Raw genomic sequence first — 27,515 nt, 5'->3', positions numbered from 1 at the left:
GTTTTCTGTGAGTCTGTGAAGCCCTGAACACTGTATAAGTGACAACTACAACCCTCGGAGGTCTCATTAGGAACGTACAGTGGGTTAAATGGTGGTTCCCCCCAAAAGTATGTCCACATCTTAGCCCCCAGAACCTGTGAACGTGACCTTATTAGCAAAGGGTCTTTGCAGATGTAGTTAAGAATCTTGGAGAAAAAAAAAAGATCTTGAAATGAGATAATTCTGGACTACCCCGGTTGACACTAAGTCCAATGACAAGTGTCCTTATATGACACAGAAAAGGAGAAGGCCACGTGAAGCAGAGGATGGGACTGGAGTTATGCAGCTAGAGCTGATCTGGAAGATCAGGCAAGGAAGTTCTGGAGCCAGAGCTGAAAGAGATGAGGACAGATTTTTATCTGGGGCCTTCAGAGGGGGTGTAACTGCTAACAACTTGACTTTAGACTTTGGTCTCCAAAACTGCAAGAGAATAAATTTCTGGTTTCAATTCACCAAATTTGTGTCGATTTCTTACAGCAACCCTAAGAAAGCAATACAGAAGGTGTGGAAGAAAATGAAAGCATACAGCCTGGCATGAAGAGCACCTGCTTTGGGATTAGAGAACCGCGCTGCCTAGCCCTGAGGGAGCTATTTCAACTTGCTGGCATTTAATTCCCTCCTCTGTAAAATTAGGATAAAAATAGAGACACTGTTTTTTTATACTTCATTTAAAAGTTTAAAAAATAGTAACATTTATAGAATGGTTGTGAGGATTGAGATAATGAATTACTTAGTACAGTGCCTGGTTCATAGTAAATGATTAATAAAGGTTAGCCATTGTAATTAAGGTTATTGCATATGTGAGATGACAATCTCTTCCTCTTTCGAATGCTGTCTCTAAAACTTGCTTGGTGTTTACTCATATATTGCTAGAAAAATCTCAAAAATGAGACAGGCTACGAGAAAAATCACACCATATGCTTCTGTCTCCAAATCTGCCTAAATGTTAAAAAAAAGGGGTGAATTCTGGTTATTATGAATGTTAGGAGCATCCTCAAAAAGGAAAGAAAAGGCACTATATATTATCATCCACATAAACTATTTCAGGGCCTTATCGCACACGTGTATTCAGCATTTGCCCCCTGAATATACAGGATGACATGTACATTGTCATGTGCCAAGTAAGAGGGACTTGGTAACTAGAAAGACCCTAATCTTTCTCCTTTAAAAGAGTATGGGACGGTGTCTCAGCAGAGGATTTAAACAACACAGGTGTTTTATTCTCCTGGCTCCAAAACTTAAAAGTTGAATGTTTCTTTCTTTCTTTTTTTTATTGAAGCGTAGTTGATTGACAATGCTGTGCCCATCTCTGCTGTACAGCAAAGTGACTCAGTTATATACATATAGACATTCTTTTTTAGTATTCGTTTCTATTGTGGTTTATCCCAGGATATTGTATGTAGTCCCCTGTGCTATTCATTAGGACCTTGTTGTTTATCCATTCTAAATGCAATAGTTTGTATCTGCTAATCCCAAACTCCCAGTCCATCCCTCTCCCTCTCCCCTCCCCCTTGGCAACTACAAATCTGTTCTCTGTGTCTATGAGTCTGTTTCTGTTTTGTAGATAGGTTCATTTGTGCCATATTTTAGATTCCACATATAGGTGATATCGTATGGTATTTGTCTTTCTCTTTCTGACTTACTTCACTTAGTATGATAATCTTTAGTTGCATCCATGTTGCTGAAAATGGCATTATTTCATTCTTTTTATGGCTGAGTAGTGTTCCATTGTATATATGTACCACATCTTCTTTATCCATTCATCTGTCAATGGACATTTATTTCCACGTTTTGGCTATTGTAAATAGTGCTGCTATGAACATAGGGGTGCATGTATCTTTTTGAATTATAGTTTTGTCCAGGTATATTCCCAGGAGTGGGATTGCTGGGTCATATGGTAATTCTATTTTTAGTTTTCTGAGGAACCTCCATACTGTTCTCCATAGTGGCTGTACCAACTTACATTCCCACCAACAGTGTAGGAGGGTTCCCTTTTCTCCACACCCTCTCCAGCATTTATTGTTTTTTTAATTAATTATTTATTAATTTTGGCTGCGTTGGGTCTTCATTGTTGTGCGTGGGCTTTCTCTAGTTGCAGTGAGCAGGGGCCACTCATCGTTGCGGTGCGCAGGCTTCTCATTGTGGTGACCTCCCCTGTTGGGAAGCATGGGCTCTAGGGTGCGCGGGCTTCAGTAGTTGTGGCTCGCGGGCTCTAGAGAGCAGGCTCAGTAGTTGTGGCGCACGGGCTTAGTTGCTCTGCGGCATGTGGCATCTTCCCGGACCAGGGCTCGAACCCGTGTCCCCTGCATTGGCAGGCTGATTCCCAACCACTGCACCACCAGAGAAGTCCCAGCATTTATTGTTTGTAGACTTTTTAATGATGGTCATTCTGACCGGGATGAGGTGATACCTCATTGTAGTTTTGATTTGCATTTCTCTAATAATTAGCGATGTTGAGCATCTTTTCATGTGCCTACTGCCCATCTGTATGTCTTCTTTGAAGAAATGTCTATTAAGGTCTTCTGCCCATTTTTCAGTTGGGTGTTTTTTGTTGTTGTTGAGTTGTATGAGCTGTTTGTATATTTTAGATATTAAGCCCTTGTCAGTTGCATCATTTGCAAATATTCTTTTCCATTCCGTAGGTTGTCTTTTCGTTTTGTTTTCCTTTGCTGTGCAAAATCTTGTAAGTTTGATTAGGTTCCATTTGCCTATTTTTGTTTCTATTTCTATTGCCTTGGGAGACTGACCTAAGAAAACATTGGTACGATTTATGTCACAGAATGTTTTGCCTATGCTCTCTTCTAGGAGTTTTATGATATCATGTCTCATGTTTAAGTCTTTAAGCCATTTTGAGTTTATTTTTGTGCATGGCGTGAGGGTGTGTTCTAACTGAACGAATGTTTCTTGATTTTTCAACTGTGATGCCAACCAGGCTTGGGAATATATTAGCCACTCTCAGACTTGTCTTTCTTGCTGCAAATCCAACCATTCTAAATAGAGGAGATAGAGACCATAACCTGAAAATGTGGTGTAGTACAGATATGACCAATGAGGATCTAATTTTGAGGTGGGCAGACACTCTGATTTGTATCTACTATAGAAACCTCTCTATGGACCTCAAAACAGGTGAAGGTCACCTATGTGCAGCTCCAGCTACCAGGTCACCAGTCACAGCAGTCTGGGGAATTCCACACTTCAGATCTAGACTCCTTGTCCCAGTTTGCTGTACAATCACTCTAGACTACAGTTTATCTGATATTATCATTTAAAAGTACTGTATCTGAGTGTTAGCTCACTTAGAAAAGCAACTTGAGTACAGGACCTATGTTTTTGTATCTTTCATGTTGTGCATTTATTAGGCAAAAACCAAATATTGGTTTGATGAAATAGATTAGAGAATTAAATGACTGTATCAAAATTAAAATTCTGTGAATGACATATAAGAAAAAATTCTTGAAATTCAAAATGTTTGGATAATTAAAATAAATGTGATGATGGCATAACAGTTACACAGAATGTTCTAGAAAATTGAATATTAAGTGCCTAAATTAAGAGATCTCCAAATTTATTTAAGGTTAAAGCCACCCATAAAACTGAACATTTAAAAAAACTTGTGGCATATGATCCAACAAATTCCACTTCTGGTATTTATTTGAAGGAAACAAAAAAACTACCTTGAAAAGGTATCTGCACCCCCTTGTTCATTGCAGGATTATTTACAATAGCCAAGACATGAAAGGAACCTAAGAGTTGATTGATGGATAAATGGATAAAGAAGTCGTGATATATATAAAAAGAAGGAAATCTTGCCATTTGTGATGACATGGATGGACCTTAACAGCATTATGCTAAGTGACAGAGAAAGACAAATACTGAAAGATCTGTTATATGTGGAATCTACCCCCCTGCCAAAAAAAACGCACAAAACTCATTGATACAGAGAACAGATTGGTGGTTGCCAGAGGCAATGGCGTGGGGAGTGGTTGAAATGGGTGAAGGTTTCAAAAGGTACAAACTTCCAGTTATAAAATAAGCAAGTCACTGGGGCTGTAATGTACAGCATGATGACTATAGTTAATGATTCTGTATTATATATTTGAAAGTGGTTAAAAGAGTAGATCTTAAAAGTTCTAAACACAAGAAAAAAATTGTAACTGTGGCGATGGATGTTAACTAGACTTATTGTGGTGATCATTTTGCAATATATACAAATATCAAATCATTTTGTTGTACACCTGAAACAAATATGTTATGTGTCAATTATATCTTAATAAAAAAAACAGTTAGTGGCTCCCCACTCAAAAAAAAGTTAGCAGCGGACTTCCCTGGTGGCGCAGTGGTTAAGAATCCACCTGCCAATGCAGGGGACATTGGTCCAGGAAGATCCCACATGCCGCGGAGCAACTAAGCACCACAACTACTGAGCCTGCTCTCTAGAGCCTGCGAGCCACAACTACCGAGCCCATGTCTGCAACTACTGAAGCCCGCAACTACTGAAGCCCGCATGCCTAGAGCCCGTGCTCTGCAACGAGAGAAGCCACCACAACGAGAAGCCCGCGCACCACAATCAAGAGTAGCCCCAGCTCACCACAACTAGAGAAAGCCCGTGCGCAGAAACGAGGACCCAACGCAGCCAAAAAAAAAAAAAAAAAAAAGCAGCATTTGAAATAAAATGATTCTTAATGATAGACAATAAGTGAAAGGGAAACTAGTTAGGAGGTAAACTACTGTTGAACAGAAGACATCCTTTTAGTTTTCCAAGCTGCATTCAGAGATACAGCTGAAAAGGACTGTGTGAAAATAAATTCTATGTAATATATTCTAATGTTTAAAACTGTGTAGTTTATATAATTTTAGGTACTAATATCAAACTTGGGCTCAAACTCAGGTTATTTAAGGCAATGCCAACATGGTCAGTAGGCTTTTCTCTTCTGAAGATGAGGTTTTTCTAGATTGCGTCTAAGATCTCTTCCAATTCCAAATCCCTGAGTCTGTGAACTCCACTGCATCATGCTGAGTGCTTTTCTTTCCGGATAAAATGGCCTTCTCAGAACTGTTAGGTAAATCCTCCTAGCTCATTGTCCCTGACTCACTGCCACTGTAATCATGGCACCAGTTGTGGCTGTGCTTTCTTTGAAGTCCTAGAGATGAACCATGGGTGCCTTATAATTTGGAAAATCGCATGTTCTCTTTACTATAATTCTGTGAGGCCAATGTGATGGGAGACAACAGAGAGGTATTTAAACTCAGTAGCTATTAAAACCCCAAATCAGAAAGTGTTTTAGCTTGCCTACGGGGCACCTCTCTGTGACTGAGGCCTCCTGTTTTGGCTCTGGAGACAGAAGTAGAGAGTCTGACCTAAGCACCAAAGTTTGTCATAAAATTCATGTTTTATTGCCTCCTCTTCGTATGACCTGTTAATAACCACAAAAAATTTCTCATCTTTTATCCTTTTCCTGCATTCCAGCAAAAGGAGATTGGTACAAGTATACAGGCAGAGACCCAGAGCAGCTGAGCTTTCTCCCTCCTCACTTCTTTTTTTTGGGTGGCTGAGCACCTTAGCACCTCAGAGTTTCAAGCTTATGGATTTTAAGCATGTACTTGTACATCTGAGTGTTACTCTTGTCTAGTCTTTCCAGGCCAACATTATCTTCTGGAGAGTGCATGAATCACAGTCCACGAACCCACGTATGCCAAGAGTTGACTGTTGTTGCTGAGGCCGCCGTTGTTTTTGTAGGCTTCTGTAGCTCTCTGCCACTTCCTGGTCATGCTGGGTTATAGAAATCTTTGGTAGAGTTGGGAATCCATGGGCCTCTAAGCCAGTCTCCCTGTAGGAACAGATGTAGCCCTTCCTTTTAGGTGTCATAGCTTCCCTCCACTAGGTCCGATTAATCTCTATTCGGGGGCTTCTCTCTTTTTACTTCTCCCAAACATTCAGCCTCTTCCCTTCAATGTTATTTATCTCAATGGATTGAGGAGATTGAGGCTTTTTGGAAAACAAATGCCAGTGAAGTCTAGTGAAAGGTACTTCTGCTTTCTTGCTACATACATAACTCTCTAGGTAAGGAAGTGCAGGGGGAAACACAGGTGGGAAAAATTATAGCTCAAGGCATTATTCAGCAATATTCATGCATTCTAGAGGCAATTACACTTAAATTTAAAAAAATATTAAGACTTTATCTTATTTTTAGAGAAATTTTACGTTCACAGCAAAATTGAGGGGAAGGTACAGAGATTTCCCATCTATTTCCTGCCCTACTCCCCATGCATAGTCTCCCACATTATCAACATCCTCCACTAGAGTGATACCTTTGTTACAAGTGATGCATCTACATGGACACATCATAATCATTCAAAGTCCATTGTTAACATCTGCCTTATACTTTTTTTAAGAAAGAATATTTTTACAGAAGTATACTGCATTTATTGCTATGGAAAGAGTCACAACATATTGTTTTGACAGCAAGTTAAAAAACTGTTTATCAGGATGACTACAATGTTTAAATAGAAAACCTATGTGCATAATAAAATCTAAACGGATATATGCCACCTTGTTAACAGCGGATATCTTGGATATCACTGGAATCCACACATCATAAGCAAACTCTTCAGCAGCTGAATTGGTGAAGACATCTGAGATGGACTCAGGACTCACTGATATTACTTTTATTCTGTTTAATATTTTTCTGTAATTTACTGTATAAGAAACTAAGACCTGAAAGTACCGGCAATGCACAGTATACAGAGGCTCATAGCTTTATTTAGCACAGCTGTAAATGACCTCTAACTCCATTTTAGAGAGGGAAGCTGTGATGAAAGTGTCTTGCCATACAGCTGGATAAAGTCTCTGAAGAAAAAGAAACTGCGAAGGGACTACTGAACTGTTTGCTTTCTAATTCTAAGGGTTAAGAAGGTGAAATAGGGACTTGGAGGAAAAATTGAACTGGAAGTCAGGACTTCTTTGCAACAGTCATTGCCAGGCAATAATTTCATAACGTGGAAAGAGGGGGCAGAAGTGGGAGGAAGAATAGGGAGAGATAGAGGGAGATAGTCCTAAATGAGTCCTAAGGTCCCAGTAGCCCGCAGAGATAGGTCTCCTTAAGTACAAGAGAATTCTCAATAATCAGAAGCCCTCTCCTCCTATGCTGAACCAATTACTCTGCTGGGTTTATGTCTCCAGATACCGTAAACAAAAGGAAACCCGGGCTTAGGGGAGGACGGCGCTTGCCCACTGGGGTGCGTTTGCGCTCAGGAAGCCTCAGGGAACCTATTAAGTCACAATGCAAGACGCCGCGCTTTAAAGTCTAGAATCAGGACGTGCCGGCTTGGCTCAAGGTTAAAAAAAAAATAGCCCTACGAATCCTTTTTGTAAATATCGTCTGCCTCCGCCAGGCCCCGCCTTTCCCGGGACGCCATCCCGCGGCCCCAAGAGGGACTCCAGGCCAGGGTCACGGCTGCAAGAAGCACCCCCGCACACTGAAGCGTCCCCTGCGGCGCGCCTCTGGAGCTCCGGAGCGGCAGCCCACGCCTAGTGCGCAGGCACAGAAAACTCGCCGCGGGCCTCGTGCCAAGTCCTAGAGATCACGCCCCCGCCTCGGCCCCAGGGGTCGGCGGTTTACTTTCGAACAGCGGCCCCGCGCTCTTCCTATTGGCTGATGCTACGCAGTTGAAGGTTGCCGGGAGACTGCGCCTGCGTCTTGAGGCTCTCAAGCCCCGCCTCATCTGGGAACCTGAAGGCCCTCAGGGCAGAGGAGGGAGGGCGGGAATTTGAGTAGCTCTCTGCGTCAGCCCGCAGGCTGTGGAGCTCTGTTTCTGCTGGTGGAGTTGCCTGGTTTTCCCTTCCCCACGGTGAGTTTATAAGGAGCTTCTCTTCGGTCCGACAAGGCGGCTCTTGGTCCCTCTTCTTTCCCTGTAACGCAGGCTGGTGTACTGCATGTGTTTGGGGTTTGGTGATGGAGAGGGCTAGCTTGGGCCCCGCGTCTTGGGTCCCTCTTGTTCCAGGTGGAGAGTTTGGGGGACCTCGTTTTCCTCCCGCCAATAAGGAACTGCATTTCCATGAGGGAGAAGGCCCTCTGTGGTGGGGAGGCGGAGAGAAGCTGGACTCCGCCGAGCTGGGCGGCCTCGCGGCGGCTCGGAAAGGAGGGCGCCGAGGCGCGTTGGGAGAGAGGCCCGGGAGGATTTGTCACAAACCTTCGGGAAGGGGAAGGGCAAGGGCACTACTGTTTCGAGCCCTTTCTCTGGGAGGCATTCTCATTGGACTTAACCGCGTAGGTGTAGTTATGCCCATTTTACAGATGTGAAACGTCAGTTCTGAGGGGCACTAGGTAAAACTGACCCAGGGTCTGTCAGCATTTAAATGGCAGAATTGAGAGATGAACAGACGTATTAATGGGTATAACCTAAATCAAGATTTATAATTTTAAGCTGGCAAAATATTTCACTCTCATGGGTGCTACTTGTCTTCCAGTTAACTTTCAGCAGTCTAAAATGACGGTGAATGTTTGCTCCGTCATCACGATTGTTGGCTAATATTTTCAAGAGCTCATAAGATACTTGACGCTATAAGAAGAGGTACTTTGTGGCAATTTATTTGGTCACAGACTTGGGATTTTCAAGGTACAGGTGATACCTATCCTGCTGCACCACAGCTGTTGATATTTGTCGCTACTTTTAAAAAAACACAGTGACGCTTAGGGAAGGTAAACGTCAAAGACAGTGAAATTACCACGATATCATTCCCTATGATATCATACTTAACATACGTTTTGAGAATATAAGTCTAGAACATTAAGATAAAATTATTTTTATTTTAGAATAAAAATAAAAGAATCTGAAAAAGTTGAAGATATATATTCAGTCTGCAAACCAGAAGGTCAACGAAGTGGTAAGTTCTGGGAGATTAAGTAAATACCAAAGAAATTTTCAGTAAATTTTTACTGAGCGTGTGATTTAAAATGTAAGGGGAAAGTTTTAAATCTTTTGAAAAAAGGTGTGTATGTTGGTGGTGTATAAAATTCAAACCATATAGAAGGATCATAAAGTGAAAAGTAAACAACTCCCTTATCTGACCTATATCTTAAAGTTAGTCACTGTTAACTCTTGTTTACTCTTCTAGAAATCTTACAAGGATGTGTGTATCTTAATACAGACACACACATTTAACACATACAGATCTGCAAGTTGAATTTATTAAGTTATCTGGATACCTTTTTACCATATATTTTCATATTGGTCTGCATTCCATTTTAATGACCAAGTAGCTATCCTTTAAGGTACCATAGTTTATTCTGGCAAGACGAAATTTTAGTTTTGGGTGATATTAGTTTTTTTTTTCTTTTTAATTTATTTATTTATTTTTGGCTGCACTGGGTCTTCATTGCTACATGCAGGCCTTTCTCTAGTTGCGTCGAGCGGGGGCTACTCTTCGTTGCAGTGTGGGCTTCTCACTGCGGTGGCTCCTCTGGTTGCTGAGCACGGGCTCTAGATGGGTGGGCTTCAGTAGTTATGCCATGCAGGCTCAGTAGTTGTGGCTCGCAGGCTCTAGAGCACAGGCTCAGTAGTTGTGGCTCACGGGCTTAGTTGCTCCACGGCATGTGGAATCTTCCTGGACCAGGGCTCGAACCCGTGTCCCCTGCATTGGCAGGCGGATTCTCAACCTCTGTGCCACCAGGGAAGTCCAGTGATGTTAGTTTTAACATTTCTTTTCAGCAAACATATTGCTGAATTTTTCCCACCAAATATATTTGTATTTTTCACTTTTAAAAATATTTTAAAAAAGCAAAGAAAATCTTAACTGCTCGTATCAGTTCCTGGTTAAATTGCATTAATAGTTTCTTTTTTAGTTTGGGGAAACAGGTTGATGTCAAAATGCAGGAAAACAGTGCAAATGGGCAGAGTTAAAATCAAATCTGACCATAGGATTTTGTTTTGAAAGAGTTAGGTGATCCTTCATTATTTTTGTACATTTATATGTACAAAAGTATTTTAAAAATCTTGCCCCATATTTATAGATGGCACAAATGTAGTATTTCTAAAGTAAGTCTTGAATTGCATAAAATGTGCTTTTTATTAGGTAGGGCCACAAAGATGTGAGACCCAGCCTGGGAAGTGGCACCTCTTGAATTTTCCCAGACTTATAGCTGACTCACTCTAAGTCCTAGAGCAAGTCATCTAACTATAATGTGGCAAATTTCTCTTCAGAAGGTGTAAAATGTAATGAATGTTTTATAACCATTCGTGTGTAGAGATGAAAGGCAATAATGCATTAGGGAATTAAAACTTAAAGAATAGTTTACACAGGAGAATGGGTAATGATATTTTTGGTACTGCCCAGTTCTCCATCATCTGCTGTCAGTGCTGACCATCCATAATATGCTGGTTAGACATTATGGAGTCTCCATAGGAAATCGGCCCTCTGGAGAAAGACTGCATAGAAAGTTTAGAAATTCAGTAATGTGTTTATTTTTGACACTTAAGCACAAGACATGTGTGAAATAATTTATACGTAGATGATTTAGCTTCAGGTTTATTTCCGAAAAGATTTCTTTTTTACGTTCATATTTCTTGGTGACTTTTTTTTTTTTTTTTTCCGGTATGTGGGCCTCTCACTGTTGTGGCCTCTCCCGTTGCGGAGCACAGGCTCCGGACGCGCAGGCTCAGCGGCCACGGCTCACGGGCCCAGCTGCTCCGCAGCACGTGGGATCTTCCCGGACCAGGGCACAAACCCGTGTCCCCTGCATTGGCAGGCGGACTCGCAACCACTGCGCCACCAGGGAAGCCCTCTTGGTGACTTTTAAAAGGGAAGCAGAACATCTTGAACTAAGTTATCAATTTGTACTTGGGCTTTTAGTACCCACTGGAGGAAAATAACATTTTACATGGGTTATTTTAATTTTTTTTGTTTTTTAAAATTATATATTAATATAAATCAATTCTAAAATTAATTTGACGGGAAAGGCTGGTTAATAGGCAAGACACTTAAACATTTTAAAGTTTTTTTATTGTTTTGAAACATACATAAAATTTACCATTTCAACCTTTTTTTTTTTTTTTTGCGGTACGCGGGCCTCTCACCGTTGCACCGTTGCGGCCTCTCCCGTTGCGGAGCACAGGCCCGGGACGCGCAGGCCCAGTGGCCACGGCCCAAGAGCCCAGCCGCTCCGCGGTATGCGGGACCCTCCCGGACCAGGGCACGAACCCGCGTCCCCTGCATCGGCAGGCGAACTCCCAACCACTGCGCCACCATGGAAGCCCCATTTTAACCGTTTTTAAGTGTGTAGTCAGTGGCATTAAGTACATCCCACATTGTTGTGCAACCATCACCATCTATCTTCCGAACTTTTTCACGTTTCCAAAGTGAAACTGTGCACTCATTAAATAACAACTCTCCAAAGTCCCCTGTAGCCCCTGGCTTGTTTATTTAAAAAGCCAGCTCTTGGGTTTATCAACTCTAACAATTTTCTATATTTTAATTCATGGTTTTCATCATGCATTAGAATTTTCTTCTGCTTTTCCTAGGTTCATTTTCTTTTCTCTTTTTTTTTTTAGATAAATCCTTTTTATACTACTTCTGTTTGTTAATGAAAGTATATGGCTTCAGCTCTGCCATGTAGAACTTTTTTTTAACCCTGTAGATTTTGCTAAAGAGTATTTTTATTATTTCATATGGATAAATTACATCTTGGCTGGGTATAGAATTCTTAGGTCATATCCTTTTCCTTCCAGATCCTTGTGGATATTGATTGCTACATGTCTTTTAGCATTCCTAGTTGCTCTGGAGATGTTCTGGTTATCTACTGCTGTGTAACAAACGTCTGATGGTTTGGATGGCTGCATGTCCAAGATGGCTCTTTCACTCACATGTCTGGCACCTCATTGCTTCTCGTTTTGGCCTCTCTCATCAGCAGAGTAGCCTAGACTTTTCACATAGCGAAGAGGCAGCAATCTGCTAGGCTAGCTAAGGGCTATACCCAGAACTGTCATAGTGTCACTTGTATCAGATTGTTCAGAGCAGTCACATGTCCTGTCCAGATCTTTTTTTTTTTTTTTTAACTATTAATTTATTTGGCTGCATGGGGTCTTAGTTGCGGCACGTGGGATCTTCGTCGCGGCATGCGGGCTTCTCTCTAGTTGTGGTGCAGGCTCCACAGCACATGGGCTTACTTGCCCCACAGCATGTGGGATCTTAGTTCCCTGACCAGGGATCAAATCCACTTCCTGTGCATTGGAAGGCAGATTCTTAACCACTGGACCACCAGGGAAGCCCCAAGCCCAGATCTTTTTGAGGGGAGAATAGATTTCATCTCTTGATAGGAGAATACCAGCAAAGTCACATCACAGAACAACATGTGGGAGTTAATTGTTGTGGCCATCTTTGGAAATTATAGTCTCCCAGAGAATTCTGACACTATTATGTATTGTTTTCCTTTTTGGGGTATCTTACTTTTCTTCCTGGATGCATGTGGGATTGTCTTTATTTCTTTATTTAAAATTTTAATATTTTAAATTGTATGTTAATAGTTGAAAGTAAAACAGAACTTAGGCTTATAATGAAAAACAGCAGCCTCCTGCCCTCACTCTCCCCACTCTTGATTCCTGATTCCAGAAGCAGTCACTTCATTTCTTTTAAATATTTCTTTTGGTATTGCTTCTTTATTCATAAATAATTTGCTTTTAATGTGATTTCTTGATTTTTCACTTTTCGGCATGTATTGACTTCTTATAAGAGAAGATTAAGATAAAACAAAGTTCTTAAACTTTGTTTCCTTCCCTTATTCCCTCCTCCCAACATAATTTTGTCAGTTTCTTAGTTTGGGCTGTTATAACAAAAATACCATAGACTAGGTGGCTTAAACAACAGTCATTTATGTTTTTGCAGTTTTGGAGGCTGGGAAGTCCAGGATCAGGATGCTGGCAAAGTTGGGTTCTGGAGAAAGCTCTCTTCCTGCTTTGCAGGTGGCCATTTTCCTGCTGTGTCTTCACATGGCCAAGAGCAGAGAAAGAGAGGCAGCAAGCCCTGTACCTCTTCTTCCTATAAGGGCCTAATCTCATTCATGAGGGCTCTACTCGGATGACCTAATTACCTCCCAAAGGCTCTACCTCATTAATACCATCACATTAAGGGTTACGATTTCAACTTACGAGTTTGGGGAGACACATTGAATCCTTAACAGTCATGCTTTTTGGTAAAATCAATATTTAATATTTAAAATATTATAACAAATAGGACAATTGAGCTATATAATGTGTTGTAGTATTTCCTCTTTTCATGATTCCATCACTTTTCCCTAAATTTAGTTTTCTCATTACCTCTCAATATGTTCAGACACGTGAAATGTTGTCAGTTCCATTTATTTACTTAAAAGCATTCCTTCTGGATTTGTCTTCTTCCTCCAGACTACTATTTCTCTAGGCTTGCTGCACAGTTATCCAGGACTTCCTTTCATAGTTATCCTGGTGAGAATTATTGTTTTTCTTTTCTTCCTGCAGCAGCTTCTTTAGAAAGGGTGGGTGATGGGTGGTTCAGTTTTGAGACCTCTTGTGTTAAACTATCTTTAGACTATCTACAAAATTTATTTACTTTGTCTGAGTATAGAATTTTAGGTTGGAAGCCATGTTTTCCCGAGAATATTGAAGAATTGCTTCATTGTCTTCTAGTTTCCAGTGTTGTTACATACACACAGCATAGCTAAATCCAAGATGTTCATACCAGAAAATATTCATAGGAAAATTTTTTTGCTCCTTTATTCCCCCTCAGGAGTCTAGGCTGGTTATGGAAAATTTCTGATGCATAAAATTTCATACTAGTTTCTGTAAAAACTAGCCCCTAAGCATGATAGCCACCTTTATCTTCTGTTTCTCAGGCAGCAACCAGAGTTAGAAAGTTCCTGGCCTTACGTAGTTATTTTCAACCAGGCTTACTTCTGTTAGCCAGTTCTGACTTACAAATTTGTTGCCTAAAATCAGTTTTTCAAAAATCAGCTAGAAGAGGGTAGTCTTAGATTTGATTTCTGTATCTTCAAGTTATCTACACGTTTCTGATTAAATTTTGTTAAAAATTTTATGTGCTATGGAAGTAACTTTTGAGACCAGGATATTTGCTTCCACTTTATGTAAGTTTAAGAGATGATATTTTCTTTACAATATTGTTACTGAATATCTTCATTCTAAAGAAAGTTGAGCTTTTGGGTCCTTAAATGAGTTCCCAGGGAAAATGATTTCTAACTTTTTGACAAATATAGGACTTTGGAGGGAAAGGTTGGGTTCTGTTTTAGAGTTGATTTTTGGTACTTACATTAAATAACTCTGATATTAAATCTAAATTGAATATATGTCCAATGCTCACATTTTATTCCTTTGCAAAGTGCTATTCTGTTTATTCCTTCATTATGAATTCTGACATCACTGAAATAAACTGAGAAACGTTTTTCTTGGGTGGTTTTTCTATTTCAGAGCTCTCTGTAGGTAAAGGGTAGTCATAAAGGCTTCCCAACATGTAGGCACTTAAATTTATCTGCAGTGAATGTCATCTTCTGTTGTCCAGTTATTTTTGTTTCCTGGAATGCCTCAGAGTTCAGGCTTATTAGTCTCTCACATCTTGGCTCATTACGGTTCTTAATATTGTCAGTCTGAATGGAGTATTTTCTATTTTCTGATGGACTCTTGATAAAAGCTTTTCTTAAGCAGAGATTTTGCTATTTAAAGAAAAAAAACCCCCCCCAAAACTAAGGTCTGGCATTTTATTAACATTGGTCTCTTAAGGGGCAGTGTTTATTCAACCAACATTGAGTGAATGCCTACTGTGTGTCAACTTCTGTGCTTAGATACAATTCCTGCCCTTATTGCAGGCTTATATTCTAATGTATTGAAAAATGTTACAAAATTCTTTATTTTTTTGACTGCGCTACGCAGCTTGTGGGATATTAGTTCCCTGACCAGGCATCGAACCCAGGCCCCGGTAGTGAAAGTGCTGAGTCCTAACCACTGGACCTGCAGGAATTCCGACAAAATTCTTTTAAATAAACTCCATCTAAGTGCTCACTATAAAGTAGAAGTGCAGTGTTCAGTGAGATTAGGGGACCTAATCTGGGGGAGGAGGTGGGACTCAGCTTGAGACTTGAAGAATGAATGAGTTGGGTTTTGCAGTTGGTGAAGATGAGGTGCATAAGAGCTGTAAAAAAAAGTCTGAAGAGGTTTTTGTTTCTTAAAAGTACAATTAGTTATTTGTAGATACTTCTAACAGTTTTTATAGAGGAGGATTTGGTAAGCTTTAGATTTTGCATGAATGGCACGTGGAAGGCTTGTTGGAAATATCGGTAATAGCTTGCCAAGACGTCAAGTTACTTGTGTCAGAGAGGGTCTCTGAACTGTTGCTGGATTTCTTTCATGAAGGAAAGATGACTAATGATGTTCTTTACCACTAATGCTCTAGTGGTCCGTAATTCATAATTACCACAATCAACACTTCATCTTTCAAACTTTTTTATCGCAAGGACTAATTCAGAAATATTACTCCCTTCCAAATCTTAAAATTAATATTACTTGATACTATTACACTGTGCTGATTCAGGGCTTTAAGCATACACGCTAATACTCCAAAATTCAAGAAGCTTGAAATTTATAGAACAGTTAGAAATTTAATAACTTACTTTAGAAACTATGGTTGAGCCAACTGAGAGTGTGAATTGAAGAATGTAATTTTGTTAAGAATTAACTTTTTATTTCATAGAAATATTTAGTCTTACCTATTCATGATTTGTGTATAGTTTTGATTTTAGCATCTTAGAATGTAAAAAGTTGCACAGACTAGTTATAATCATTAAATAGACTTCAACAGAACATCCCAAAGTAAATAAGCTCTTAAAGGTGATCAATTATTCAGTGTTAGGAATTGCATTATATAGAAAGCTAATTTTAAAAATCTTACTCTTTTAAATGACAAGTACAGTATATTAACAATTTGGAGGTTAACACCTAAAACTTTACATAATATGTGCATGTGTCTTTGTTATATGTAGAATTAAAATACTTTTTTCTCTTGACAGGAAATGCACAATTTTGAGGATGAGTTAACATGTCCTATTTGTTACAGTATTTTTGAAGATCCTCGTGTACTACCATGCTCTCATACATTTTGTAGAAATTGCTTGGAAAATGTTCTACAGGCATCTGGTAACTTTTATATATGGAGACCTTTACGCATTCCACTCAAGTGCCCTAACTGCAGAAGTATTATTGAAATTGCTCCAACTGGTATTGAGTCTTTACCTGTTAATTTTGCGTTAAGGGCTATTATTGAAAAGTACCAGCAAGAAGACCATCCAGATATTGTCACCTGCCCTGAACATTACAGGCAGCCGTTAAATGTTTACTGTCTCCTGGATAAAAAATTAGTTTGTGGTCATTGCCTTACCATAGGTCAACATCATGGTCATCCTATAGATGACCTTCAAAGTGCCTATATGAAAGAAAAGGACACGCCTGAAAAACTACTTGAACAGTTAACTGACACACACTGGGCAGATCTTACCCGTCTTATTGAAAAGATGGAAGAACAAAAATCTCTTTCAGAGAAAATGGTCCAAGGTGATAAGGAAGTTGTTCTCCAGTATTTTAAGGAGCTTAGTGATACATTAGAACAAAAAAAAAATTTTTTCCTAACTGCTCTTTGTGATGTTGGCAATCTGATTAATCTAGAATATACTCCACAAATTGAAAGAATGAAAGAAATAAGAGAGCAGCAGCGTGAATTAGTGACACTGACAACATCTTTACAAGAAGAGCCTCCACTTAAATTTCTTGAAAAAGTTGATGATGTCCGCCAACGTGTGCAGGTCTTGAAACAAAGACCACTCCCTGAGGTCCAGCCTGTTGAAATTTATCCTCAAGTAAGCCAAGTACTGAAAGAAGAATGGAGCAGAACAGAAATTGGACAGATTAAGAAACTTCTCATTCCTGAAATGAAAATTTCTTCAAAAAGGATGCCATGTTCTTGGCCTGATAAGGAGGAAAAAGAAGTTGAATTTTTAAAGATTCTAAACATTGTTATAGTTACACTAATTTCAGTGATGCTGACGCTGATCCTCTTTTTTAACCAACACATAATGACCTTTTTAAATGAAATCACCTCAATATGTTTTTCTGAAGCCTCTCTATCTGTTTACCAAAGTTTATGTAAGAATGTGCATGATTTAAATAATCTACTGTGTCACACTTTATATTTACTGAAGGAATTCATGTGGAAAATAATTTGTTGAAAATTCAAATCTGAATTAAGTAGGCTTATTCTGTACAGCAGAGACTAATTAATGACCATTGCTAAATGGAGCAATAGGGGTAGCATGGATAAATAAAATAGCAAGCTAAAGTTTATTAGAGTTGCAACAAATATAATCCCTTTCATGCTTCTGTTGAATAGAAAGTGTGTCATCAAAAGTTAGAAATGAGACAATGTCTCTCGTTTTCTGAAAACCAGAACAAAATCTAGTAATTACTTGATTTTGAGTATTATCCCATTTCTATTGGTTTGAGAGGTTGACTTAATATCACTGTGATATTTAAATATTCTTGTACCAATATTATCTTTTAGCATTATATACTGCAGTGGTTGGCTCTGCAGTTCTTTGTGTATACGTAGCTTTTAATTAAAAGATGGCAAAATCCCGAAAGGTATAAGCTTGACACTTTTGAATGGACAAATGATGGTGAGAAGAGGTTTTAAATTCAAGTAGCAAAGTCTCATAGAGTGGATTGCTTACATTAAAGACGTGTTTGATCAAATGTACGTGATCCACACACAATGTGTTTTAGGTAGATTTAAGAGCTCTAAAATGTTTATATCAGCATTCACTCCTAATAAAACTATTGCTTTGGGAACGCTAAAGTGCCATTAGGGACCAAACAGTAACATTCCCTAGTACTTATTATTCTATGGTTTGTGTAAATTTATTTTAGGATTGTATTTAATTTTGTGTAGTCTTAGTCATGTCAGTCAAATCAGTTCTTGGCTAAAAACTCTAAAACATGTTACTAGAATGGAATATTATTGATATATCCCACCCTCATCATATTTGAATGGCATCATGTTAACTGTTAGGTCTAAAATTTTCTGTTGAACTTTCTCTTATGCTAATGCCAAAGTACCAATAATTTGATCGTATTTTCTTGAATTGTGTTATAAAGGGAGCCTACTTAGTCATTAAGTCAAATCCCTTTGATTTAGTTTCCTTTTTATTAACAGGGGCTGAACCGTGGTGCTTGTGGTAGGGCTCTTAGCCCTTTTGTCCTTGTAATCGTAAGTATAAGCTCACTCACTTTCCAGAAATTCCAAATTGGCTCTTGGATTACATATTTAGGAGCCTTACTTAGTTCACACATTTTCCAGGTCAGATTAGGTCCTATAGCTGTGACTGTACTCAGGGCACTAGTTCTAAAATACTCCTTAGTGTCTTATCTACTGAGAACAAGTCTGAACACTAAGACGGCTGGCTGTATTGTCAATTTATGATCAGAATCAGAACATCAGAATCAGAATAGCACGACTAACTGTTGTGTGGGCAAAGAACATCTGGAGGTGGAGGAGGTATATATTCAGCTTACCAACTAACTTTAGACTGAAGTTGCATCGACTGGATTAAAGTAATAGTTACAACACAAAAATGCCACATACTTTTTGGAATACGTATTAGCACTGAAATGTTAGGTATTATGTGTCAAAATTGTAATCTCGTATTTCTCGTGTGTATTAATCCTCACTTTTGTAGATTAGGAAACAGATACAAAAGTAAATTGCCCAAGGCCATGTATCTAGTATATGAGACTCCATGTATTTACAGAGTTCATCTGTCGTGCTACCTTTTTAAAGGATTTAAGCCAAGATTTTTTAATCTATGTCTATGAATCACAGCTAAAAACTGAAGCATTTTAAGTTTGACCTTAATATTTTTTGTAACTTGCCAGTTTTTAGTAGAACTTTACTGTTGGATAAATTTTATGTAGTGTGCATGAATATAGTCAAATATACAAATAACTGAGTCTTATACATGCTCTTCTTTTTGTATTTTTATCAGGAGGATGAGACTGTAAAATTTAAAGTATGTAATCCTGAAATATTTCTAAGTTTATGTATAACAAAAGTATATATTTTAATAAACTCATTTTGATATAAGCATTGAGTGGCTTAATAGGGCAGTCAAACTCGGGAGTGGTTGCTTTGGGATTTTCATATGGACTTACGGGCACTATCTATCTACTTTAACTCTTTAAAAGTTAGTACTGGGCGCTTCCCTTGGTGGTGCAGTGGTTAAGAATCCGCCTGCCAACACAGGGGACACAGGTTCGAGCCCTGGTCTGGGAAGATCCCACATGCCGCAGAGCAACTAAGCCCGTGCACCACAACTACTGAGCCTGCGCTCTAGATCCAGTGTGCCACAATTACTGCCCACGTGCCTAGAGCCCGTACTCCACAACAAGCCACCGCAATGAGAAGCCTGCGCACCACAACAGAGTAGCCCCTGCTCTCAGCAACTAGAGAAAACCCACGTGCAGCAGTGAAGACCCAATGCAGCACCAAATTAAATAAATAGATAAAATAAAAAGTACTAAGCTTTACTACTCCATTGGTTATTAAAATATAATATAAAAATATTAAATTCCATTCACCTCTGTTCTCACCAATGAAAAAGCCCTTGATTATGTTGATACTTTTTTCTAGTTACTTTTCCCTTGTATAATCTTGATTTAAAACAAATGACCATACTTGAGTTATAGATCTTGCTTTATTTAAGTCCATGCTAATGTATTTACACTTTTAACGGTTATATTATGATACAGACTGTCTTTGTTGGGTTTTAGTACCTAAACAATACTGCATTGAACAACATGGTAATTTTTAATTTTAATTCCTCAGGATCAATATTCTAGAAACTGAATAGCTAGGGCAGACTTTTGAATCAATACCAAAATTTCTTTTGAAAACCAAGTGGTTGCTGGCTTCCAGTAGCATTATAATATTCTTGGGCCAATACAGTGCAACACAACAACAAAAAACCCTTGACAACTTGATGGGCAAACAGCACTCCATCTTAATTGCCATTTATACTAAGGAAATTAGTCCTTATACACTTTATTCTTTTTCTGAAGTGGGTATTTTTCCTTTTCAACTAATGAGATAGCCATGTTATTTCAGACATATTTGCTGACCCTTTTTGCAAGTGTTTTAAACAGTCAAGCATATCAAGTTTTAGAAAAGAACACAGTATTTAAATTCTCATCCTTATAATTCAGAATGACGGTTAAAAAAAAAAATGTTTCTAGGATTTGGGTAATAGTGACTATCTAAATTACTAAGTGAAATACCTTAAAAATTTTACTATAGTAGCAGTTGATAGGCTTCTCCAGCGTAGGTCAAAGGTCCATGAGAGTATGCTGTGTCTTGGTAACATGATCTAGTTTAGAACTGTACTGTTCACTTTTAACTCTGCAGGTAGCAGTTTGGGGCTAAGGGTAAGTCACCTAACCCCCCCACCCCCCACCCCAGGCATCTTATTTTCTCCATAGTCTGCTGCTTATAAAGTTGTCAGTTTCTTACAATCTCCTAAAAGCAGATATAGAGAATATTTTATTACACTTGCATGTCTCTTAAGTAACAGCATAAAACAGAAACTAGTTATATGATCCAGTTTAAGAATATGTATTTTATATAATTTATAACCCTTTACAAATAGAAAGTCAGTAAATACAGTACGCTGAATCTGCGGTGATTCAATCTGAGAAATCTTCAGTATAAACAAGTTTAGCAAAGTCCTTTAGATGCAATTTCTTTTGGGTTTACTGCAACACTTTTTGTTATATTGTATGTCTTGTAAATTCCAATAAGTCTATCTGAAATCTCAAACATATTATTTCGAAGAGAAATTATTATGAACTGGGCATTTTTTGTTTGTTCCTAAAGAGAAAGAAAGAATAAATTAGAAAAATTATACATATATTATAAATATATAAATCATATAATAAACATCTAAGCTTTACTTCCCTGAAATATTTCTTGACAGTAAATTCAACATGACATAATTAATTAACATGAAGAATGACAACATGGATTAATTCATGAAACAGTATTTGGGTTTGAGAAGAATTCAGGTATTTGGAAGGATGGTTGCCTAGAATTCTTCTAGTAGAAAAAAGATATAGAAAAAAAATTTCTAGCTGTGTTTCTGCTACTCATTTACATTATCCATTTATATTTCACTTTTCCAAAATGGAACTATTTGGCTGAAATAAAGGATGTGGCCTCCTTTAATACCATGGGATGTGGGATTAGAGAACAGGGAAAAAAGCTCAAAAGAAATAAGTCACAGAATTTCATCTGTAATGTTTAGGGAACCCATAAAATTTTCAGAATGAAAAGCTCTAAATGATTACTTACATATATATAAAATGCAACAATGGAAACATTTTTGAAATCAAGGGCTGCATCAATCTCATCCATGAAGTACAGGGGAGTGGGTTTGTAGTGGTGAAGAGCAAATACTAAAGCCAATGAACTAAGTGTTTTCTCTCCTCCTGAAAGGTTGAAGATCTTCTTCCAACTTTTCTTAGGTGGTCGGACACTGAAATAATTAAGAAAATCTCGTCAGTCAAATTACTTGTAAAGCTAAATTAAGACTTCGTGATTTGTTTCCCATAACTGGCTTCTACCACCTTCCTTGGGAATCTCTAATTTCCTTTTCACGAATATAAACTTCTGAGGGGTTCTTTTATAAACATGTTATTGGAGGATGAACACACAGGAACACCTGACAAAAATTTAAGATTTAAACAGCAAGCTAACAAGTAATTCTTGGTATTTTCCCTCTGTTTCCAATGCACTTTTTGCTTTCCAATTTTAAAATACATATGTTAGATTGAAATGCCTCGAAAATTAGACAAATATTCTGTAAAATCAAGTATTTACTGTTTGCCTAGAATTTATGCTGTAAACTAATATCTAGGCAAACTAGTATTTATGAAATAAAACAAGTTGTACATCTAACCTTCACATCCCACCCCTAAAAAAAATACTGAGTTTGGAGAATATGTAGAGATATAACAGAAGAATCCGAAACTCAGTATACAGCATAATTACAAACCTGAACATGATTCCTTCAGAGAAAGGATCCAAGCTGTCTACAAGCTCCAGCTCAGCATCACCTCCCAAAGTAAGCATTTGGTAATTTTCCTTTAATTTATTTGTTATTATATAAAAACCTGCCATGAATTCATTAAGCCTTTGTTTCCGAAGATCTTCATATGCCTGTCTAAAATTATCTCTTTCATAAGTAATTTTGTCCAATTCTGCTACCCGCTGTAAATATAATTCTTCCTATGAAAAGAATGAGAAAAACATCAATTCAGTTATACATTTGAGATGAGAAATAACACTGCTAATTATATAAAATAAAGGCCACAATTTAGGCTAAGGTGTAGCGACTTCCTGACTATTACAGTTTATTTGTACCTTCTTTTTATACTCTGCAATGGCACCAAGGTTTGGTTTCATTTCATGACACTGGGCTTCCAAGAGTGCAATTTGATTTGTTATGGAATCTGGGTTCTTGATTGCTTCAAGATCTTCTGGGCTTAGAAGTGGAATCTCTTCAACAGGATTATCTTCTATGGGATGCAATGATATTTTTGAAATCTAAAAGTTTAAGTTAGATTAGTGTTAGAAAAGGCATAGTATTATAATTCATTGTTAAACCTCACAAATTAATATGACAAACTGCCTATCAAAACAACAGATACTAAGGAGTGGTAACTAATTTGTGTATCAACTATGTTTCAAAGGACTTCAAGAAAAATAGTTGTAGTGTTCCAGGTGTTCATGTAGCCATTTGTTAAATCTCCGTTATCAGCCCTGGGCTGAAAATGTTGACTAATTCTGACCATTATGCATATTTTTCTGTATATAATAACTCCTATATACTGTTCATTTTGCCCCCATAAACCTGAGAAGTGATTATACACCATGAAATTAAGAATCACAACATACCTCAAAAACACAAAAACAAACCCTAACCTTTTTTCATAAAGGATATCTTAAAGTTACATTTAACTATCCATAACAATTCTCACCTCTTTTTGCCAGTATTTTATTTTAGAATTATGTTCACCAATATGACCATCTACTTGTTCAAGTTTCAACTTAATACTAAGTGCATCTTTTTGAAGAGCATGTTCATTTTCCTGAATTACTTTTAGTTCTTTAAGTAGGTTACGATGTTCTTTCTGGATCTCTGGTAAGGACTCCTAAAAACCAAGAAGAAATGCTACAGATATGATCTTCTCAAACAGAACAGGGATTTTCACATTACAAAGATGAAGAAGCAAGCAATCTCTCCCCACGCCCCTTCCACTTTAAATGAAAATGTTTTTATTTACTGAAAAGTTACAATACAGTACTCATTTTTACTGTACAGATGAAAGTTAATATAAGTTTAACTTATTGAGTGCTTACTAGGCAAGGTATTGACATCTATAAATCTTAATTGCTTGAAATACCATCCTCTCCCCTCTCCATGTCTTACCTCTGCAGCATTTGCATTCTTTACGACCTCTGCTGCTTTGTCTTCAAGACTTTTTAGCTCTGCTGTTAAGTCATCTACTTCTTTCTCAGTATCTTTTATTTCTTTCTCTGTGCGAAAGACAGAGTCTTGTGCTTTTTTAAGATTTCTAAACAAGCAAAATCATATATTAAAAATGTGGTAATGTGTGATTTGTTATTCTACTTCTGAAAACCTACCAAAGAACTTTTCATGACATCAATGTAACATTTTTTTCATCATATTTTAAAATTTATGATTTACTAAAATCCTTGAATTGGTTTTTTATGTTTATACATACACTTGTGGGATATTGTATATTTTATTAAACTCTCAGTATAAATTAATAAAACTTCCTTATATAAGCTTTTAGACTTAGACTATGAAGCAAAATTGTCCATTGGATTATTATATTCTTGTCATTTTCTTGTCAGATTGGAGATTCTTAAATCTTTACACCCATGAAGCTATACCATCAAGTAAATAAATACGCCCTGGTTCAAGTCAGGGCAAACAAGTGTTTTTGGCAGGGTGGAGCGGGGAGGAAACTGGACACATGACCACACACACAGACTACTTTTTCCCTTAATGAAGTTACTTCTATTTTGACTGATAATTGTGTTTAGGCAAAACATATGGCTTATTATTAGCACCTTATCTTTGAACAAAAGACACTGTAATAGCGGAATAACCAGATAATCAAATGTGACTCATGTTATAATTTTAAGACAAAAGAAACAGCTGTTTACATTTCAACATTTTTATACATATTTAGCTTTAATTATTTTAGAAATACTTTAATACTCTGAAAATTAATTTAAAAACAAGATCTGTTATGAACATATTAAAACTTTTTGGGACAATGGAATCTAGTTAATTAAATTAATCAGGTTAATTAAAAATTTAAGTTATTAAAACAATTTTGCTAAGAAATCTCAACCTTCTTACTCTCCTAAAACCTAGATCTATTTCAATGAATCACCCTCTACTCCCTTTAAGCCAGAGAAATGAAACTCTGACTTCTGTGTCCTCACAAACTTGGGAATTATATAACCACATTTTGCCAAAGCATACCCGTTTATGTTTTTAAAAACTAGTCATATGATGTTTATTATAGGTGCCCACCAAAACTCCTATTAGGTAACAACATGTCAGAAGGGCTTAATAAGTAACAGTAACAGAAACATTTAATGGACATTAAGTTTAAAAAGGGGATGTAGGGAAGAGGAAGACAGGGTAGTACGCATACTCTACCTGTCAGCAGTCTTGATTGCTACTTGGGCTTTAGTAATAGCAGAAGCACATTCATCTAACTGTTTGTTTATTTTATCAAGTTTGTCTTGTTGGGCCTTGAGTTTATGGTTATTAATTTCTACGATAATATTGTGTAACCTTTTAACCTCAGCTTCCACTTTACCAGCTCTCTCAGCCACATTGTTATACTCTGGAAAAAAAAAAAAAGTGAAATTAATTTGTGTTTCTACGCTAATGAGCGTCACTTGTTAGATGTAAATCTCTTCAGTCAATATGACTTAACCTGATGCATGCCCAAGAAATTTTAGACATTTAAGGAAAAGTACCTCAAAAAAAACCAAACAAACCCCAAAACACAAAACCAGAATGCCCAAGTCAAAACAAATGGTGTTATATAACAACACATGGTTAAATTCTCTGGCTCAGCTGTGAACATAACCCACTTATCTCTTACTGGCTTCATGCCCTGAAGCTCTTTTCAAAAGTTTTTAGGGTACTTTCTTGACTATTGGTCTCATAATGATTTTTACCCTTAGATAGACTATGTGCCTGACTACTGCCCGGGGTGAAGAAAATTGTGGTTGTTTTATTCAATCAAAAAAAGTTCACACAATTTGGATAGCAAAACTGATAAGTTGAGCATGTTTCTGCTGGCAGTCATGGAAAAGTCTGAATTTTCTTGGTGGTGTTGGAGGCTCTGGTGTCCTGTCAAAAGCTTTGTGAATACTGACAGGCACTGGCATTAACTTTGACAGTGTAGATTATAGTAGGTACAATGTGCTTCTGTTGTTGGCAGTTGTAGTGTCATCTTCCCAATTTGGTATATTTATTTATTTATTTGGCTGTGCCAGGTCTTTAGTTACGGTATGCGAACTCTTAGTTGCGGCATGTGAGATCTAGTTCCCTGACCAGGGATCGAACCCAGGCCCCCTGCACTGGGGGCGTGGAGTCTTAGCCGCTGGACCACCAGGGAAGTCCCTCATCTTCCCCATTTGAGAGATGACTTTCCAGTTGTAGAAGAGGCAGTATAGTTCCTTTCATGGTTCTACAGAGTAGCTCTGGAAATTATTCTTCATGTTCAAGCTAGAATTTCTTAAGCCATCATAGTGATTCTGTAAACAATCTTTGTTAAACACACACACACCCCCACACCCCAAATCATATCTGTACTAACCAGAGTGGATTCTGTTCTCCATATTTGAATCCTAATCACTATACAATATAGGAAGGATGAAAGGTGGCAAAAAGGTAAGGAGTTCAAGCTTTCAATATCTATGTCTAGAAAAGCAAGCAGAAACAGAGCCAACTTATGGAAAGAGACTCCCATAAAGCTCCTATGGGAGGAGTGTATCAATACATTTAGCATAGGGGAAAGGAGGTAGGATGTGCTAAGAGGAAAAGATTAGATAAAGACTTAACTGTTGTTCCTCTAGATTGTCTCTTCTCTCCTGTTAGGTAGATTGGAATTTCAATATTCTCCAAATCTCACAACTTAGTATTCATCTTTTTGTCCTACATTATCAGAGAATTCTTTAGTCTGATCTTTCAAACTCATCTAGTGAGTTTAACTCCAACCTCTATTCTTTATATTTCTGAGATCACCACTTGGCTTTTTTAAAAAAACAAAGCAAAACAAAACCCTGCCCTTTTTTTGTCTTCTGAATCCCCCTCTCCCCCTAAGGATACTAAAATAATGTATTTATTGAAGGAATTCTTTTGCTCAAAGTGGCGATGTTCTCTGTAGTTTAAGTTCCATTAGGCTGTCTGTATGCTTAGCTCCCTTGTGGGGTAGAGTACCAGCTGCTGTGGGGTCTGGCATCATGACTTATACTGGGGGATGGGCCAGGTATGCAACTGGGAAGGGTTCCACCCTTCAGAACATCTTCTTCCTTATTTTCAAGTACCTAACATGCATTAAAAATTCTTTTCCCTATCTATAGTAGCATGTCTATTAGAAGTAGGAGGGGAAAACTAACATCAGATAGTCTATAATTTTGAAGTCACTATTTTATACCACCTTGCTCCCCTTACTCTATTCTCTACACAACAGCCAGAGATTTTAAAAATATAAATTAATGTAAAATAAAATATATAATCTTAAAGATACGCTTGCAGAAATGGGCTTCCATATTAGATATTAACAGAGTCTACTAATAATAGCCAGTGTTTCCATGAGAGTAAATATATATGGGGCTCCTAATGAAGTCAAGGATTCCCTTTCAAACAAGAATACAGATTCCTGTAGTCTGTGAAAGTGCTGCTATAAATGACAAAGATACACATTTTTTGTTTTAATTGACCATTAGGTTCCATCAAAGCAAACACAACAAATATTGTAGGTATTCTGGGGAAGGACGGGTAGGGTGAAGTCCCTGTGTCTCCAAGGACAAAATATATACCCAAAATAAATGCAAGGAAAAAAGAGTCCTGACAGATTATATCACTTCCCTGTATATGACTTTCCAATGGCTTTTAATTTCACATGGAGGCAGGGCTTATAAGGCTCTACATTATCTGGATTCTTCCATCGTTTAACTCTAGCCACTCTGGCTTCCTAGTGTTCCTAGAAACTTCTGGCATAGTCCTTCCTGCCCCAGGGCCTCTACTTACTCCTCTACATTCTTCCTGAAATGTTCTTCTCCC

At 37.9% G+C, this 27,515-nt stretch overlaps 3 protein-coding genes across 5 annotated transcripts in view; 2 read left to right on the top strand and 1 right to left on the bottom strand.

Moving 5' to 3' along the window:
• KPNA4 (karyopherin subunit alpha 4) overlaps positions 1-4,711 on the top strand; it is a 94,221-nt gene extending 89,510 nt beyond the window's left edge. Inside the window, exon 18 of the mRNA XM_067737895.1 lies at positions 517-4,711. Within this exon, the coding sequence (XP_067593996.1) occupies positions 517-557 (41 nt within the window). The 3' untranslated portion in view covers positions 558-4,711. The remainder of the gene's footprint in view (positions 1-516) is intronic.
• Positions 4,712-7,754: 3,043 nt separating this feature from the next.
• On the top strand, positions 7,755-19,204 carry TRIM59 (tripartite motif containing 59). 3 transcript variants are annotated; one of them, XR_010943540.1, is made up of 3 exons: positions 7,755-7,887; positions 8,853-8,923; positions 13,435-16,074. XR_010943540.1 is itself a non-coding variant. In XM_067737891.1 (3 exons), the coding sequence occupies exon 3, from the start codon at positions 16,086-16,088 to the stop codon at positions 17,292-17,294; it is 1,209 nt and encodes a 402-aa protein (XP_067593992.1). In that variant the 5' UTR covers positions 7,755-7,887; positions 8,853-8,923; positions 16,083-16,085; the 3' UTR covers positions 17,295-19,204. The 3 variants fall into 3 exon arrangements, 2 of the variants coding, with proteins under 2 accessions (XP_067593992.1, XP_067593993.1); XM_067737891.1 differs by lacking the exon at positions 13,435-16,074 and adding an exon at positions 16,083-19,204; XM_067737892.1 differs by lacking the exons at positions 8,853-8,923; positions 13,435-16,074 and adding an exon at positions 16,083-19,204 and having other exon boundaries at positions 7,762-7,887.
• A 591-nt stretch (positions 19,205-19,795) lies between these two features.
• SMC4 (structural maintenance of chromosomes 4) overlaps positions 19,796-27,515 on the bottom strand; it is a 34,561-nt gene continuing 26,841 nt past the window's right edge. The window contains exons 18-24 of the mRNA XM_067737890.1: positions 24,873-25,062; positions 23,604-23,748; positions 23,152-23,325; positions 22,535-22,717; positions 22,167-22,399; positions 21,464-21,647; positions 19,796-20,983 (exon numbers count right to left, since the gene is read on the bottom strand). Coding sequence (XP_067593991.1) covers positions 20,831-20,983; positions 21,464-21,647; positions 22,167-22,399; positions 22,535-22,717; positions 23,152-23,325; positions 23,604-23,748; positions 24,873-25,062 — 1,262 coding nt within the window. The 3' untranslated portion in view covers positions 19,796-20,830. The remainder of the gene's footprint in view (positions 20,984-21,463; positions 21,648-22,166; positions 22,400-22,534; positions 22,718-23,151; positions 23,326-23,603; positions 23,749-24,872; positions 25,063-27,515) is intronic.

The sequence above is a fragment of the Pseudorca crassidens genome, chromosome 5, assembly GCF_039906515.1.
Source record: "Pseudorca crassidens isolate mPseCra1 chromosome 5, mPseCra1.hap1, whole genome shotgun sequence".
Lineage (NCBI taxonomy): Eukaryota > Metazoa > Chordata > Mammalia > Artiodactyla > Delphinidae > Pseudorca > Pseudorca crassidens.
This window is presented reverse-complemented; position numbering and strand designations above follow the sequence as displayed.